The sequence below is a fragment of the Oncorhynchus keta genome, chromosome 32, assembly GCF_023373465.1.
Source record: "Oncorhynchus keta strain PuntledgeMale-10-30-2019 chromosome 32, Oket_V2, whole genome shotgun sequence".
In the NCBI taxonomy this organism is placed as follows: domain Eukaryota; kingdom Metazoa; phylum Chordata; class Actinopteri; order Salmoniformes; family Salmonidae; genus Oncorhynchus; species Oncorhynchus keta.
In genome coordinates this window covers 11,028,804-11,048,437 of record NC_068452.1, presented here as the reverse complement: position 1 = coordinate 11,048,437, position 19,634 = coordinate 11,028,804, and the positions used below count along the sequence as shown (strand labels likewise).

At 38.5% G+C, this 19,634-nt stretch overlaps 1 protein-coding gene across 1 annotated transcript in view; it reads left to right on the top strand.

The window, feature by feature from the left end:
* Positions 1-19,239, top strand: part of LOC118365098 (zinc finger protein 665-like) — a 30,409-nt gene extending 11,170 nt beyond the window's left edge. Inside the window, exons 2-5 of the mRNA XM_035747047.2 lie at positions 3,578-4,704; positions 6,951-7,139; positions 10,443-10,761; positions 17,799-19,239. Of these exons, the coding sequence (XP_035602940.2) occupies positions 3,578-4,704; positions 6,951-7,139; positions 10,443-10,761; positions 17,799-18,676 (2,513 nt within the window). The 3' untranslated portion in view covers positions 18,677-19,239. The remainder of the gene's footprint in view (positions 1-3,577; positions 4,705-6,950; positions 7,140-10,442; positions 10,762-17,798) is intronic.
* The last annotated feature ends 395 nt before the right edge of the window (positions 19,240-19,634 follow it).

Sequence of the window (19,634 nt, the reverse complement as noted above, 5' to 3'; positions counted from 1 at the left end):
AAGGCCTGAATACCTAAGTAACTGCGTTTGCAAAAATCTCTAAAAAACTGTTTTCACTTTATCATTATTGGGTATTGTGTGGAGATTGATGAGGGGGTGGGGGGGATATTACATTTTAGAATAAGGCTGTAACGTAACAAAATGTGGAAAATGTGAAGGGGTCTGAATACTTTACTTTTCTACTGCAGTTTTGTACATGATCAAATCAAAGTTTATACACTGTCATGTGATACGTGATATAGAAAAGTCCAATCTTAGCAGGGTACATGGGAGGCACTATACTGTGTGTCTACAGGTGTCTATCTGGTCAAAACCACTGGTACAGGTGCCCTGCTACCCTCTGGTGAAATGGATCATGTCTACAGAGAAACCAAGATTCAAATACTTAGATTTGTGTGTATTGGGTATATGTTGTGAAATTGTTAGATATTACTTGTAAGATATTACTGCACTGTCGGAGCTAGAACCACAAGCATTTCGCTACACCCGCAATAATATCTGCTAAACACGTGTATGTGACCGAATAAAATGTGATTTCATTTTGATTTGAAATAAACATCCTTTTGGGTCAAAATGGTTCCATGGGATTTTAATTGGTTAAATGTCGATTTTGATATAGAAACACTAATCCATGTTTTAGATTTATTAAGAACAAGTTGATTGACAAAGTCATGAAAAATTGTAAGAAATTCATAATTAATTCAATTGAATTGAATAAACCACATTTTGGCTATGATAAAATATATGCCTCTGGGGTCAAAATGATCCATGTCAGAAGTATGGTTCAATGCAAATATGTTGTGGGTGTAAAGTTTGTTTTAAATCCTAACTCATTAAAAACGAATCAATCAACATGTGCTTCTATTTGAACGAGTTAATATAATAAACTTTTAAACTTTTTTGAAAAAAAAACCGTTTGGTTCCTCAACTTCGTTGCCCACTCCAGTCAGCAGATGGCTATGTGCTTCTTTTAGGTTCAGGCGACGCTGCCAGTGTGACGTATAATCTAGTGGACGGAACGCACCTTCAACAACAACAGCTAGTCAGACACCTCGGTAGCTTTTTAGCAAAAATAGTTACAACATTCACGCTCTTTACATTGTTTTTGGTGTATATTAGTCGAAGTGTATTAAACACACTTCTGTCGTATGTACTTTTTGGCCCATTTCATTTTATATTTACGTTGTTTGTCAGCTAGCTGGTTTACTAAATTAGCTTAGAACTAGGCTAGTCGGTAATGCTAGCAAGCTAACATCCCCGACCATGAGTTCACTAAGCGACTCTCCTCCTGATAAAGAAGAGCAGGTGTGCTGGACGGAGAAATAAGCTCTCGTCAAAGAGAAGGAGGAGGAGGATGTTACAATACAAAAACAATTAGAGGGTGAGGCTGTTACCGTGAAAGAAGAAGAGAAAGACGTTTCAGTGAAAGAAGAGGAAGATGCGTTCAGAGTGAAAGAGGAGGGGGATGTTACAGTAAAAGAAGAGGAAGATGCAGTTTTCGGAGTGGAGGATGAAGTGAAAGAAGATGAAGACGTTTTTGAAATGAAGGATGAAGAGGAGGAGATTACTGTCACATTAGAGGAGGACGAAGAAGAGAAGACTGGAGAACTGATTAACACCAGTAAATACAGTGAGTACGTCTTATAAAACAGGGACATTGATCTGAATAACACCAGTAAATGCAGTGAGTACTATCTTATAAAACAGTGACAAAAACTCTACAGTTGTTGAACTAATGTGTGAATTTAGTAATATGTGATTTTTAAAAGGGCGTTCTTCACTTGAATATGTTTTTGTACTGTGGGGAATTGTTCATGACGTCCTCCAGTGATGTTTAAACTTTTCCTGTTGAAAAGTGATATATAAATACAGTAAAATATAAACACACTAAAGGGAAACAAATAAATGTTTTGAGCAAATAGTGTTTTTTTTGTCAACTGCAAACTGGAAGGAGTGAGTGATGTAATAGTAAGGCCTTCAGGGAGTTGGCTTGATGGGAAGTCGTGATGTCATCCAATAGGTGACTGATCTTCATGTGAATATTCATTATTCTTTTTAAAATTCTTCCTGTTCTGTCAAGTTCGTTGTTGATCATTTATAGGAAGCCATTTTCAAGTCTTGCCATAGACTTTCAAGACAATTTAAGTCCAAACTGTAACTAGGCCACTCAGGAACATTCAATGTTGGTAAGCTCCTCCAGTGTAGATTTGGCCTTGTGGTTTAGGTTATTGTCCTGTTAGGACAGTTTTTTTGTATTCAGATCTCTGAAATGCATTCTACCTACTAAATCCTAAATCATTTCAGAGTTTGCAAAATCCAATGGTTCTAACCGAGAGTCACCTTAACTTTATTGACAACACCCAAATGGATACTGTCATTAATGCAGTTCTTCAATAATTACACATCATTTTTAATACTGTAGCTGTTTAGTTAGTCACATGTTCAACTATCATCAGCTGATCCAGGAAATCATTTTCTGAATGCCAGTCAAATGACAAACATCACAACATGCAACAACAACAACCAAAGTTATTCTGCATTCATTACTCTGGTAAAGACCGTTATGCTGTGCTCCACATTGGATCCAACATCCCTAACAAATTGATGTTGATAATGTGTTATTGTCTGCTTGATTTATAGTAGGGTCTCGTTAGTCTGTTTGGAGACAGAGATACTTTGCTCATAATGTGTGGAAAACTGTTCCTTGATGGATAGGTTATGGGTCCTATATTAGGTCTATGTTGTTAGGTGAAGTTATGGGTCCTACAGTAGGTCTATGTTATTGTTAGGTGAAGTTATGGGTCCTACAGTAGGTCTATGTTATTGTTAGGTAAAGTTATGGGCCAATTTGTTAAACATTTAATGTGCAAAGCCTCATTGTCAGGCTGATGGCAAAGCTAGCCAACGAGATTTTTAGTGGTTGAAGTTTTTAAAGTATAAAGCAGTTGATTTGCGACAATAACACAAACATATTAAGCAGGTGTTTCAAGCGAGCCTTACAATTATAATCCAAAAGTAGTGTGAAATGCACTCATAAGCAACTTGTAAATGGAGGCTATTTTTGCTGTCAGCCTATGAGAACTCCTGTGAGTTTCCCCTATGGTGGTGAATTAGTGAATAGACACAACTTTATGTGAGTGTCCTTGAGTAGCACTCTTAATATTCAGAATACATTGTGAAAATCTAAAATATTCGCTCAACATTTTTGCTCCAGGCAGATACTACATACAAAGCTAGCAGTTTCCTCATTAGCAGGGAGGAGTTTCTGCAACCAAATTGTGTGCCCATTGCCCTGGTGCCACAATTTTAGCAAACACAGAAAGGGGCCTATATTGGAGACCAAAAGTCGTCTGGCACACTGCTTAGGATTTCAACAACTTGAATAAATTATTTCTAGACGACAATCGTCGACGTTACTACTAATGTGAAAACAAGACTAAATCTGACTATTGTTGCTATCTTGACTGTCTTAATTTTCAAATTTAACAGAAGTCAATTGTTGTACAACTTCATGGGTACGCTCTGGGCAACACCTTTTACCTCAAATAAACAATTGATTTCTTTGTCGTTCACACAGGAGAGAGACGGGACAATCGTGGATCCTCTGGGGAGCCTCAACAACATCATGATGCTGACGAGGCAGAAAAGAGTCTCTCCAGATCAGAACTCCTGAAGAAACACCAGCATAAACCCACAGGGAAGAGAACTCACTGCTGTTCTGACTGTGGGAAAAGATTCAACTCTTCATCAAACCTTAAAATACATCAAAGAATTCACACAGAAGAGAAATCTTATGGCTGTGATCAATGTGGGAAGAGTTTTACTCTGCTTCACACCCTGAAATCACACCAGAGATCACACACAGGAGAGAAATCTTATAGCTGTGATCAATGTGGGAAGAGTTTTACTACATCTATCAATCTAACTATACACCAGAGAACACACACAGGGGAGAAACCATATAGCTGTGATCAATGTGGGAAGAGTTTTACTACATCTAGCTATCTAACTATACACCAGAGAACACACACAGGAGAGAAACTTTACATCTGTGATCAATGTGGGAAGAGATTTATTCTGCTACAAACCCTGAAATCACACCAGAGAATACATTCTGGAGAGAAACCTTTTGGCTGTGATCAATGTGGGAAGGGTTTTACTACATCTAGCTGTCTAACTATACACCAGCGAACACACACTGGAGAGAAACCTTATATCTGTGATAAATGTGGGAAGAGTTTTACTACATCTAGCAATTTAACTATACACCAGAGAACACACACAGGGGAGAAACCGTATAGCTGTGATCAATGTGGGAAGAGTTTTACGACTTCTAGCTATCTAACTATACACCAGAGAACACACACAGGAGAGAAACCTTACGCCTGTGATCAATGTGGGAAGAGATTTATTCTGCTACAAACTCTGAAATCACACCAGAGAATACATTCTGGAGAGAAACCTTTTGGCTGTAATCAATGTGGGAAGAGTTTTTCTCACCCAAGTAGCCTGATAGTACACCAGCGGGGACACACAGGAGAGAAATCTTTTAGCTGTGATCAATGTGGGAAGAGTTTTTCTACATCTTGCAATCTAACTATTCACCAGAGAACACACACAGGAGATAAATCTTATAGCTGTGATCAATGTGGGAAGAGATACTCTGATAAAAGATCTCTGATTAAACATCGGAAAATACATACATGAAGGAGTTGTTTCGTGATATCAATGAAATAATGTCACAATGCAGAATGTTTTAACATTGTAGTAGCAGTATTTGAATGAATGTAGAATGAACCCTAAACGTTTGCCCCCTGTTCAGTTGATATTAGCCTCAGCGGAAAAAATCAAGGCTCTGAATTGAAAGAGTACTATTTATGTGATTTAACATAAAGGGACAAAATAAATTGTGTTACACTTACCACGTTGGTGACCCACTTGAATCAAAACGCAACACTTCAACATGTTTAGGTTTTCAATATATCCCAAACTGTTTCTGCATATTGGTTATTGATTTGGACATGTTACAACTATTTTTTGACATTGTGCTGTTCCAATTTAGCAAAATGTAATTAAAAAGACGTTGAAAATAAGACTATGCCCGACGTCCAATATATGTTCGGTTGTTGTTGAAAAGATGTCTTTTTGGGTTGTTTTTTCAATGACTTGAAAACAACAATTTCAACATACTTGCAGCATAAACAAATGGATGCAGTATAATACATTGGTCTATAATCAATTTTATTAACAATCCTACATCACTCCAGTATTTCTTTACAACATTCAAATGCTACTTGTCTTTATTCCACTACTGAAGAAGCATGTCTCAAATCACCTCATATTTCAAACATTCAGCCTGACAAAAGATACATGTTTTATTATTCCATGCTTCACCATTAAAACCTGTTGGGGATAGGGCTGTTTACTGCCCCCTCTAGAGTAATTGCGTGCCCATAGTAAACAGAATTTTTTTGTTGTCAAAAGTTGCTATTATTGAATAGAAAACACTCTAAAGCTTCTAAAACCGTTTAAATTATGTCTGTATGTAAAGCAGAACTCTCAGGGCAGTCATTCTCCCAAACTCTCTCTTGTCATCAGAAAAGTTGGCCCAACTTTGACATCATCGCTCCCACCCTTCCCAAGCACTTACAGGTCTGGGAACAGTCTCTTTGTCTTCAGCGTGATGTCTGCTTCCAATGGGGCTTCTCATTGTGAGAATCGCGTGCTCACGAGAGTTTTGGCGGGCCGAAACCTTTCGGTCACGCGAAAAAACAGGTTACTCTCATGCGCGCTCTGCTCCGGTCCTGACTTTTTTCCAAGATCGATTAAACAATGCGTGTGTTTCTGTTCGTCCTCACGATTGCTGTACACCTTTATAATATGTTAAAGCTTGATTATGAACATAGTTTGACAAGTTTAGTCGACATATAATATGTAATTTCGACGTTTTGGTGCGCATCCACTTGACTTTTGGCTGCATTTCAACCGAAATGTGTCGTGTTTGAGAACCGAAAGACAGACTGCAAAACTAAACGCTATTTTTGGTAAGTATAATTCCTTCCAGGTCTTCTGATGGAAGAACAGCAAAGGTAAGGGAATATTTATGTGGTAAATTTGGGTTTCTATGGACTCCAAGATAGAGGAGCCATAATGCTACTTTTTGAGCGCCGACTCATAGTATAGCCTAGTGAACAAAACCTGTAACGTTAAAAATAAATGAAACACAGCGATTGCATTCAGAAGAAGTGTATCTTCCTATATATATGTAGAACATGCATATTTAGTCAAAGTTTATGATGTGTATTCCTTGTTAGCTGACGTTATCTGCCGGAGCTATCGTCATTTCTCAGGACATTTGAGTAGCATTTTTTGAATGATGCATCATTGTAAACAGAGATTTATGGATATATATAGCATATTATTGAAAGAAACAAATGTACTGTGTAACATGTTATATTACTGTCATCTGATGAAGATTTCAAAAGGTTAGTGAAATTATTTTCCTTTTAATCCTGCGTTTGTTGATTGCATATTTTTTTCAACTTGGCTATGCAAATTAGCTGTGTCTTCGGTGGTGGTTTGACATAAATATGTGCTATGTTTTCGCCGTAAAACATTTTAGAAATCTGACTTGCTGGGTAGATAAACAAGGTGTTTATCTTTCATTTGAGCCATTGGACTTGTTAATGTGTGGAGGTTAAATATTTGTAGGAATATTTTTGCGTTCCATGCGCCATCTTCCAGCTGAACGTGGGGGGAGTTCCCAAATGGGAACCATAACCCCCTTCTGGTTAAGTTAATTATTGCCAATGCACATTAACAAAGGGGGGGTACTTTTGGTTTTGATATTTCATATTTACAATTCATGTAACATTTAGTAATAATTATTTTATGCAAACAACTGACAATTTTTGGGAACAATTATATTGACATTGTTATCCTGCTTTTAGACTATCAGGGTTCATTCTCAGATTCTCAGTGCCAAACCAAATGTACTAGAGCATGACATTGGGGACTGGGCCCTGATCCAACAACATGCCTATCGAGTGAACCCTGAAAAGAGAGAGAAGCTCCGCAGTGAGGTTGAAAGTTACTACGAATATTGCAGGAGTTTCCTCTTGAAATCAGACATGTCTTTGGTAAGGACAACTTGGTTGCTGATTGTCTCAAGGGTGGGCAGTCAAAAATATTTGTGTTTTGCATTTATCCAGTGTGTTACCATGGATACCAATTTATTTTGACATGTTTTTTCCGTGTTGGAGATTAGTTTTATCTCTTATTCTTTTCTGCACTGTTGGTTAGGGGGCTCGTAAGTAAGCATTTCACATGTTGTATTCCAGCATTTCACTGTTAGGTTTACACCTGTTGTATTCGGCGCATGTGATTACAATTTGATTTGAGTTTTGTTTGGGCTCTTCCAAGGGGACGAGAGCTTCTAAAAACTAGTGAGTTTTAGGAAGAAAAGTGTTCTAGAAGCTTGTGGGTTCTAGAAGCTCGTGAATTTTAGGACTTGATAGAAAGAAAATGGGGGAAAAATGATATGATTGTATGTTATTATTTAGAAATACTGTTTTTTTTCTTGTTTTTAATTGTTGACAGCAAGTTGTGTTTTGTTGGTGGTGAGCAAACATGTCCAACAAAAATATAGGATATATTTGTTGTCTTAAAGGGGAAGGTGTTACAGGCTTTGGTTTTTCCATTTATATTTTCAGGTTGGACCTTAGCGCGTTGGAAAGGGGGATACCTAGTCAGTTGTACAACTGAATGCATTCAACTGAAATGTGTCTACGGTGCACGTCTCGCTTGTTAGCACGTAGGACGCACTGATTGGTGTCACCTCGTTAGTCAGTATGTGTTACACCTGTGCTGGCTTGTCCATCTTGTTATTGGGAAGGTGTTTCACCTGTGCTGATCCAGGTTATGTTTAAGAGTGTCTGGCCCAGTGCTTCAGTTGTCTTGAAAGATGTGAGAGTCAACACATTTTGTTGCTCCACTTCCTATCTTTAAGTTTTGTGTGGGTTTTTCTTTTGTTTGCCTCTTCTTGGGCAGATTTAGTGGGTCTCATGGTGGTGGGTGTATTTTAGGTCCCAGTTGTTACTAGTCAACATTCAGTGGACACCCCCATAGTGTCTTTCAGAACCCCTCTAAAAAAACAAGCTTGTTTTTTGGGTTGGATATTGCATCCTATTAATATTTTAATCAATGGAATTTCGTTAGGGTGCCCATTAGTCTTTCAGTTATTAGTCTTCTGTTTGTTGTGTACTAAATATTTATTTATTTTATTTATTTTATTTGTTTTTTTTCCTGTGAAGCCATTGTGTTGCATCCATGTCTGAAATGTGCTGTATAAATAAAGCTTGATATGATGTCAACAACAAAATGTTATTTTTTATTTCACCTTTATTTAACCAGTTAGGCCAGTTGATAAAGCAATTTACAACTGCGACCTGGCCAAGAAAAAGCAAAGCAGTGCGACAAAATCAACACTGAGTTACACGTGGGATAAACAAAAGTACAGTCAATAACACAACCGAAAATCTATATACAGTGTGTGCAAATGGAGTAAGGAGGTAAGGCAATAAATAGGCCATAGTGGCAAAATAATTACAATTTAGCAATCACTGGAGTGAAAGATGTGCAGAAGATGAATGTGCAAGTAGAGATACTGGGATGCAAAGGAGCAAAAGTAAATAACAATCCAGGGATGAGGTAGTTGGGTGTGGCTATTTACAGATGGGCTGTGTACAGGTGCAATGATCGGTAAGCTGCTCTGACAGCTGATGCTTGAGGTAGATATTTATATATGAACCCAATGACCGAACAATCGAAAGACTCTTGGTCCCTCTTTAGTATGAAAATCAGTAGCAATCCCATGTCAAAGGATTCAAATACTGAAAACAGAAACAAACGAATGGATCAAACAGATCAATCCCACATTTCAAGCCTGTTGAAGGAGTGGTGGAGTGGTAAACACCACCCCCGGCTCTATCAGGGGCCTGAGGTGATCTCCCACAGCTCTGCTTATGTCATGTTCTGTGGCCTTGCCGTTCCATTTCTTGACTGCCTCTGCAACACATTTAGTCATATTATATAAAACACTCAAAGTGATGGATATGGCGCATGTATGGACTCCAATCAAGTTGTAGAAACATCTCAAGGATGATCAATGGAATCTGGGTGCATCTGAGCTCAATTTCGAGTCTCATAGCAAAGGGTCTGAATACATGCATAAATGTAAAAAAAACAGTTTTTGGTTTTTCATGATGTGGTATTGTGATGTCATTATGAGGTATTGTGATGTCATTATGGGGTATTGTGTGTAGATTGATGAGGGAAAAAAATCTTCCATTTTAGAATAAGGCTGTAACATAACAAAATGTGGAAAAAGTGAAGGGGTCTGAATACATTACGAATGCACTGTATACTCCTGATAGACTTTTCTACCACTGGCAGAGGTTTCTACCATTGGCAGATTTGTACACAGTCATGTGACACGTGGTATAGAAAATCCAATCTTAGGAGAGTACATGGGAGGCACTATACTGTGTGTCTGTAGGTGTCTATCTGGTCAAAACCACTGATACAGGTGCCCCGCCACCCTCTGGGTGTGTATTGGGTATATGTTGTTAAATTGTTAGATATTACTGCACTGTCGGAGCTAGAAACACAAGTATTTCACAACACCCGCAATAATATCTGCAAAATATGTGTATGTGACCAATATAATGTGATTTTGATTTGAATTAAACATCCTATTTATCAAAGGTGCTTTTGCCTGGGGTGAAAATGACTCCAAAGGATTTGAATTTGTTAAAAGTCCATATTGATACAGAAACACTAAACCATATTTAGATTTATTAAGAACAAGTTGATTGACAAAGTCATGAAAAATTGGAAGATATGAATAAACCACATTTTGGCTATGATAAAAGATATGCCTCTGGGGTCAAAATGATCCATGTCAGAATTATGGTTCAATGCAAATGTGTAGTGGGTGTAAAGTTTGTTTTAAATTCTCACTCATTAAACACGAATAAATCAGCACATGTTTCTCTTTGAACGACGTAATATAATATTAAACTTTTATGAAATAAATGAAAAATTAAAGTTTGGTTCCTCAACTGCGTTGCCCACTCCAGTCAGCAGATGGCGATGTGCGTCTTTTTGGTTCAGGCGACGCTGCCAGTGTGACGAATAATCTAGTGGACGGTACGCTCCTTCAACAACAACAGCTAGTCAGACACCGGTGGTAGCTTTCTAGCAAACATAGATACAACATTCAAACTCTTTACACTGTTTTTGGTGTATATTAGTCGCTGTGTATTAAACACACTTCTGTCGTATGTACTTGTTGGCCCATTTCATTATATATTTACGTTGTTTGTCAGCTAGCTGGTTTGCTAAGTTAGTTTAGAACTAGGATAGTCGCTAATGATAGCTAGCTAACATCCCCGACCATGAGTTCACTAAGCTTCTCTCCTGATAAAGAAGAGGAGGTCTGCTGGACGGAGGAAGAAGCTCTCGTCAAAGAGGAGGAGGAAGAGGAGGATGTTACAATACAAAAACAAGTAGAAGGTGAGGCTGTTACAGTGAAAGAAGAAGAGAAAGACGTTTCAGTGAAAGAAGAAGACTCGTTCAGAGTGAAAGAGGAGGTGGATGTTACAGTAAAAGAAGAGGGTGCAGTTTTTGTAGTGAAAGAGGAGGGGAAGATGACTGTCACATTGAAGGAAGAAGAGGAAGTTGAAGATAAGTTTAACACCAGTAAGTACCGTCTCTGCAGTCGTTGAACCAATATGCAGTAAAGGGGTTCTACACTTTAATGTTGTTCTGTAGGAATGGCTGAAGCTACACTGTAACGTGTAGAACATCAAGAGTGGACCATCAACAAAACGTTAACAATTGATGAAATGCATTCAATGACAATGCCTGACATACAGTAGTCCTCAATATCTCCTATTAGATTAGCCCAATATGTGGTCTTAAAGGGGCAATCAGCAGTTATTACATCCATTTTGGGACATATACATTAATGTGTGGCGTGCAGTAGCAGAGAAAACAGAAAACAGTCTATAACTTGGGTGACAGGAGTCTCTGACAATTTTGTCAAGGTGGGTTGATAGTGGAACGCCTGCGCCAGAAAGGTTAAACCTGGAGGTTCAGATTAAAAATCCTAAAGTCTTCAGACTAAACTGTTTTGGCTCTGGGAGTGTGTAGTCTACAGGTGAACATGTCATTTAAAGTTAAAGTATAGAAAGACTGCCTAAAGAAGGAAGGTGAACAGAAAAGCAACACCCGAACAGGGACTTGGACCCTCAGATTAAAAGTCTGATGCTCTTCCAACTGAGCTATCCGGGCTCTATATTTACTAATTTTCATACATCTAACCTGCCGGGCAGAGGCACGGACTGACGAGGGGTCATTGTCAGATGGTACATTTCCCCAGAGAACCAGGCCTCCGTTTCAAATGATACAGTCAACGAAATCTGAACTAGACATCCCCCTCCAAAGATGCAATTTGTCCAAGACCTCGTGGCGCCTTGGTTGCACGGCTGACTCCACATCAGAAGGTTGCGTGTTCAAATCACGTTGTGGTCAGGGTTTTTATGTGTTTAATCTCTGCCTTCTTTACACAGTGAAGTCAATTAATCAGCACAAGTACAAATCTCGCACTCAAACAACCAAACCAATGCTGCTTTAGATGACAATTGTCTCTCAAAAAAGCCTGGCTCACTGCGGAGTGGTTTCCATCTGGCCACTCTATCATCAAGGTCTGATTGGTGGAGTGCTGCAGAGATGGTTGTCCTTCTGGAAGGTTCTCCCATCTCCATAGAGGAACTTTGGAGCTCTTAGTTGCTCTAAACTTCTCCCATTTAAGAATGATGGAGGCCATTGTGTTCCTGGGGACCTTCAATGCTGCAGACATTTTTTGGTACCCTTCCCCATATTTGTGCCTCGACACAATCCTGTCTTGGAGCTCTACGGACAATTAGTTTGACCCCAGCTTGGTTTTTGCTCCAACATGCACTGTCAACTGTGGGACCTTATATCGATAGGTGTGTGCCTTCCAAATCATGTCCAATCAATTGAATTTACCACCGGTGGACTCCACTCAAGTTGTAGATACATCTCAAGGATGATTAATGGAAACAGGATTCACCTGAAGTCTCATAGGGTCTGAATACTTACGTAAACAAGGTATTTGTTTTTAATTTTTAATAAATAAGCAAACATTTCTAAAAACCTGTTTTTAATTTTTGGCTATTTTGTGTAGATTAATGAGGATTTATTTTAATTGTAATAATTATTAGAATACGACTACCAAAACAAATGTGGAAAAGGGGAAGGGGTCTGAACTGGTTGATTCGAACCAGGGTGTCTGTAGTGATGCCACAAGCTCTGAGCTGCAGTGCCTTAAACTGCACCTAAAATATATCTTGGTCAACCAAGAGTCGTCTGTTCATTCTTCCAAACGATTGGTTGAAATGTTATAACGTGTATTTTTCCGTATGTAGACACACCCCATGTGTTTAATAAAATCAACTATCTAAATGGAAATTATACAAATCTAAAGGTCATTTTGTATTGTAAACATAAATAAAGCAAATAAAAACATTGCAGCCTGCAGTTAAATATCCTGTTAAAAATAAATGTCCTTTATAAATCACATTATTGGATGCACATGGCCTGTCTACAACCAACTTGAAACATTGTATCAACTGGGTCTCCAAAACTAGCAATAGTAAGCTTGCAACATTGTATAAAATATTCTGGGCCCTCAAGTTTCCTGCACCAGTGAGTTTTGTACAGACACAGCTGTCGGCTATTTGTGCAAAGAATAAAAAGTAATCAGGGATTTTATGACATTTCCACTGGATCAGAGCATTTCCTTTTCAATGCCGAGTGGTTATCGAGAGTTGGAAATATTTTTCAAATACTTTGAGCAACTATTGTCATTCGTAATTGATTCTAATAGGACTTTGTTTACTTGCTGTTTGAGGTGAAGAAAAAATTACTTTGAGAAATCCTAAATAATTTCAGTTTGCTAAATCCAATGGTTTTAACCGAGAGTCACCATAACTTTATAGACAACACCCAAATGGATACTGTCATTAACGCGGTTCTTCAATAATTACACATCATTCTTAATACTGTAGCAGTTCAGTTAGTCACATGTTCAACTATCCTCAGCTGATCCAGGAAATAATTTTCTGAATGACAAACATCACGACATGCAACAACAACCGAAGTGTTTCTTCATTCATTACTCTGGTAAAGACAGTTATGCTGTGCTCCACGTTGGATCCAACATCCCTAACAAATTGATGTTTATAATGTGTTATTGTCTGCTTGATTTACAGTAGGGTCTCGTTAGTCTGTTTGGACACATAAGATACTTATCTCATAATGTGTAGAGAACTGTTCCTTGATGGACAGGCTATTAGACAACACACAGCTATTTTCCTTAATTCATGATATTTAGAATGACAACACATTACAGAGTAGCTGTTCCTTGATGGACAGGCTATTAGACAACACACAGCTATTTTCCTTAATTCATGATATTTAGAATGACAACACATTACAGAGTAGCCTAGTGGGATTATTCACAAAATTATCTGGTGATCAAGTATTGAAATGTCATGACAAAAACATTTTAGTTTCCATATTTCACCAGAAATATTAACTGATTTATAGTCTGAGGTCTATGTTGTTGTTAGGTGAGGTTATGGGTCCATGTTGTTAGGTGAAGTTATGGGTCCTACAGTAGGTTTATGTTGTTCAGTGATGTTATGGGTCCGACAGTAGGTCTATGTTATTGTTAGGTGAAGTTATGGGTCCTACAGTAGGTCTATGTTGTTGTTTGGTGAAGTTATGGGTCCTACAGTAAGTATATGTTGTTGTTGGGTGAAGTTATGGGCCAATTTGCGTACACTTAGTTTACAAACGCTCATTGACAGACTTGTAGCAAAGCTTGCCAAAGAGCATTTTACTGGTGGAAGTATTTTTTTAAGTATAAAGCAGTTTATTTGCGACAACATATTATATATAGCAGGACATTCAAAGGAGCCTAACAATTATAATCCAAAGTAGTGTGAAATATACTCATAAGCAACCTGGAAATGAAGACTATTTTTGCTGTCAGCCTATGAGAAATCCCCTGAGTTTTCCCCCACGGTGGTGAATTAGTGAATAGACACAGAGCTTAATGTGAGTTTCCTTGAGTCGCACTCCTGATCTTGCACTGTAATATTCAGAATACCTTGTGAAAAACCAAAATCTTTCTTCTCCATTTTTGCTCCATGCAGATATACTACATTCATAACTAGTGGTTTCCTCATTACCAGATATACTACATCCATAACTAGTGGTTTCCTCATTACCAGATATACTACATCCATAACTAGTGGTTTCCTCACTAGCAGATATACTACATCCATAACTAGTGGTTTCCTCATTACCAGATATACTACATCCATAACTAGTGGTTTCCTCATTACCAGATATACTACATCCATAACTAGTGGTTTCCTCATTACCAGATATACTACATCCATAACTAGTGGTTTCCTCATTAGCAGATATACTACATTTATAACTAGTGGTTTCCTCATTACCAAATATACTACATCCATAACTAGTGGTTTCCTCATTTGCAGATATAATACATCCATAACTAGTGGTTTCCTCATTACCAGATATACTACATCCATAACTAGTGGTTTCCTCATTAGCATGGAGGAGTTTATACAACCAGATACAATGCTTTGCGGAAGTATTCACTCCCTTGGCATTTTTCCTATTTTGTTGCATTATAAACTGTAATTTAAATAGATTTTTAGTTGGATTTCATTTAAAAAATGAAAAAGTGGTGCGTGCGTATGTATTCACCCCCTTTGCTATGAAGCCCCTAAATAATATCTGGCGCAACCAATTATTTTCAGAAGTCACATAATTAGTTAAATAAAGTTCACCTGTGTGCAATCTAAGTGTCACATAATCTCAGTATATATACACCTGTTCTGAAAGGGCCCAGAGTCTGCAACACCACTTAGCAAGGGGCACTACCAAACAAGTATCACCATGAAGACCAAGGATCTCTCCAAACTGGTCAGGGACAAAGTTGTGGAGAAGTACAGATCAGGGTTGGGTAATAAAAAAATGTCAGAAACTTCCCACGGAGCACCATTCAATTCATTATTAAAAAATGGAAAGAATATGGCACCAAAACAAACTTGCCAAGAGAGGGCCGCCCACCAAAACCCACGGACCAGGCAAGGAGGGCATTGATCAGAAAGGCAACAAAGAGACCAGAGATAACCCTGAAGGAGCTGCAAAGCTCCATAGCGGAGATTGGAGTATCTGTCCATAGGACCACTTTAAGCCGTACACTCCACAGAGCTGGTCTTTACGGAAGAGTTGCCAAAAAAAGCCCCTGCTCAAAGAAAAAAAATAAGCAAACACGTTTGTTGTTCACCAAAAGGCACGTGGGAGACTACCCAAACATATGGAAGAAGCTACTCTGGTCAGACTAAAATTGAGCTTTTTGGCCATAAAGGAAAACGCTATGTCTGGCGCAAACCCAACACCTCTCCTCACCCCCAGAACACCATCCCCACAGTGAAGCATGGTGGTAGAAGCATCATGCTGTGGGGATGTTTTTCATCTGCAGGTACTGGGAAACTGGTCAGAATTGAATGAATGATGGGTGGCGCTAAATACAGGGAAATTCTTGAGGGAAACCCGTTTCAGTCTTCCAGAGATTTGAGACTGGGATGAAGGTTCACCTTCCAGCAGGACAATGACCCTAAGCATACTGCTAAAGCAACACTCGTGTGGTTTAACTTCATTGGGATAGGGGGCAGTATTTTCACCTCCGGATGGAAAGCGTGTCCAAAGTAAACTGCCTGCAACTCAGGCCCAGAACCTACGATATGCATAATATTAGTAGATTTGGATAGAAAACACTCTGGAGTTTCTACAACTGTTTGAATGATGTCTGGGAGTATAACAGAACTTATTTGGCAGGCGAAACTCAGAGGACAAACGATTCAGATTAATTTTTTTAGTTCACACTTTTCAATGAGTTTTCATTGGGAATCCAGATTTCTAAGGGGCAGGCTTGCAGTTCCTATCGCTTCCACTGGATGTCAACAGTCTTTAGAAATTGGTTGGTTTTTCCTTTGAGAAATGAAGAAGTACCACTGTTCAGAATGAGGCTTGAGGGAAGTGTATTCTTTGTTATTCTTTGTTTGTCTTTGCTTTCTTTTCCTCCGGTATGGAACACAGTTTATCACGTCATTAAATTTTATCAATTATTTAGTTAAAAAATACCTAAAGTTGTATCAGGAAAGTTGTTTGAAATGTTTGGACAAAGATTACAGGTAACTTTTGAGATTTTTTAAGGTCATGTCGCGCGTTTTGGAACCGGTGTTTTTCAGAATCAAGCGCGCCAAATAAATTGACATTTTGGATATATATATCAACAAAATGAATCGAACAAAAGGACCATTTGTGATGTTTATCGGACATATTGGAGTACCAAGCGAGGATGATCTTCAAAGGTAAGGCACAAATTATATCATTATTTCTGTGTTTTGTGTCACGCCTGGCGGGTTGAAATATGATTGTCTGTGTTTGTTTGCGGAGGTGCTACACTCAGATAATAGCATATTATATTATATTTATATTATATTATATTTATATTATTTATTAATTATTATTATTATTTATTATTATTTATTAATTATTATTTATTATTTATATTTATATTTATATATATATATTATGCTTTCACCGTAAAGCCTTTTTGAAATCTGACATGCTGACTGGATTCACAACAAGTGTAGCTTTAATTTGATGTATTTTATGTGTGATTTCAATGAAAGTTTAATTTTTGTAGTAATTTATTTGAATTTGGCGCTCTGCATTTTCAATGGATGTTTGTCATTTCCGTCCCACCTATCCCAGAGAGATTAAGGGGAAACGTTTAAATGTCTTGGAATGGCCTAGTCAAAGCCCAGACCTCAATATAAATGAGAATCTGTGGTATGACTTAAAGATTGCTGTACACCAGCTGATCCCATCTAACTTGAAGGAGCTGGAGCAGTTTTCCCTTGAGGAATGGGCAAAAATCCCAGTGGTTAGATGTGCCAAGCTTATAGAGACACACCCCAAGATACTTGCAGATGTAATTGCTGCAAAAGGTGGCTTTACAAAGTATTGACTTTGGGGGGGGTGAATAGTTATGTTTTTTTTTCTTATTGTTTTTCAGAATAAAAATATTTTGCATCTTCAAAGTGGTAGGCATGTTGTGTAAATCAAATGATACAAATCCCCCCCAAAATGTCATTTTAATTCCAGGGTGTAAGGCAACACAATTGGAATAATGCCACGGGGGGTGAATACTTTTGCAAGCCACTGTATACTACATCCATAACTAGTGGTTTCCTCATTCTCATTTCCTCATTCTGCATCTAAATTGTGTGTGTATCACCCTCGTGTGGCAATTTTAGCAAACACAGAAAGGGTCCTATATTGGTGACCAAAAGTTGCCTGGCACACTGCTTAGGGGTTCAGCAACTGTAATAACCTTTTTCTAGTCTAAAATCATCGATGTAACTACTAATGTGAAAAAAATACAAAATATTGTTGCTCACTTGACTGCCGTAAGACAAATGTAACATTCATTACAGACGTCAATTGTTTACAACATCATGGCTACGCTGTTGGCATCACCTTTTATAGTGGATTTCTGCTGTTGTAGGCCTTTAACCTTCTGTCGGACTTTGTTCACACAGGAGAGAGAAGTGACTATCGAGGATCCTCTGGGGAGCCTCAAAAACCTCATGATGCTGACGAGGCAAAGAAAAGTCTCTCCAGATCAAAACACCTCAAGAAACACCAGCAGAGACCCACAAGGAAGAAAACTCATCGCTGCTCTGACTGTGGGAAGAGTTTTGTTTCTTCAGGACATTTAAAATCACACCAGAGAACACACATGGGAGTAAAACCTTATAGCTGTGCTCAATGTGGGAAGAGATGCACTCAGTCAACAGACCTTAAAAAACATGAGAGAATACATACAGGAGAGAAACCTTATAGCTGCTCTGACTGTGGAAAGAGTTTTGTTTTTTCAGGGCAGTTAAAATCGCACCAGAGAACACACACCGGAGAGAAACCTTATAGCTGTGCTCAATGTGGGAAAAGATTCACTCAGTCAACAGACCTTAAAAAACATGAGAGAATACATACAGGAGAGAAATCTTATAGCTGCTCTGACTGTGGACAGAGTTTTGCTTATTCAGGACAGTTAAGATTACACCAGAGAGCACACACGGGAGAGAATCCTTATAGGTGCGCTCAATGTGGGAGGAGTTTTACTCAGTCAAGCAGCTTGATAGTACACCAGAGAACACACACCGGAGAGAAACCTCATAGCTGTGATCAATGTGGGAAGCGTTTTGTTACATCTAGCACTCTGACTACACACCAGAGAACACACACGGGAGAGAAACCTTATAGCTGTAATCAATGTGGGAAGAGTTTTTCTCAGCCAAACGGCCTGATAGTTCACCAACGAGTACACACAGGAGAGAAACCTCATAGCTGTGATCAATGTGACAAGAGATACTCTGATAAAAGATCTCTGATCAAACATGGGAAAATACATACATGAAGGAGTTGTTTCATGATATCAATGAATTAATGTCACAATGTAGAATGTAAATGTAAATTTAAATGCATCACTCCCAGATGTAGATGACTGTCTTCTGCAGGTTGTCCTCTAATCAGTGAGGTAGAATATATCTCCCATTTCCATATGTTTTTTTAAAGTTGTGTTAGTTTCAACAGCACATACAACCGGATTTCCCCCCTAATTGATATCAGTGATTTATTGTGACTTATGCAGCCAACTGACAATTTTTGGGTACAATTATATTAACATTTTTGCCCTGACTTTAGAATATCAGGTTCATGTATCAGGTTCATTCTTAGATGTGCCAACCCAAATGTACAAGAGCATGACATTGGGGACTGGGCCCCGATCCAACAACATGTCTATCGAGTGAACCCTGAAAAGAGAGAGAAGCTCTGCAGTTAGGTGGAAAGTTACTGCGGATATTGCAGGAGTTCCCTCTTGAAATCAGACATGTTCGTGGTAAGGCCAACTCGATTGCTGATCGTCTCAAGGGTGGGCAGTCAAAAAGATTTGTATTTTATGTTCCAAGGGGACAAGAGTTCTGGTGGTGAAAAAATTATAGTTTTTTCTTGTTTTTAATTGTTGCCAGCCAGTTGACACCATGTTTATATTGATGAAGCATTGTTGTTGATTTGTGAAATGGAAGTTGTTTTCTGTTGGTGGTAAGCAAACTTGTCCAACAGAAATATAGGATATATTTGTTCTCTTAAATTGTTCTCTTTTTCCATTTATGTTTTGAGGTTGGACGTCAGTACGTAGGAATGGGGGATACATAGTCTGTTGTACAACTGAAATGTGTCTTCGGTGCACTGATTGGTGTCACCTCGTTAGTCAGTATGTGTTACACCTGTCCACCTCGCTGGCTTGTCCACCTCGTTAGTGGAAGGTGTTTCACCTGAGCTGGTCCAGGTTCTATTTAAGAGTGTCTGGCCCA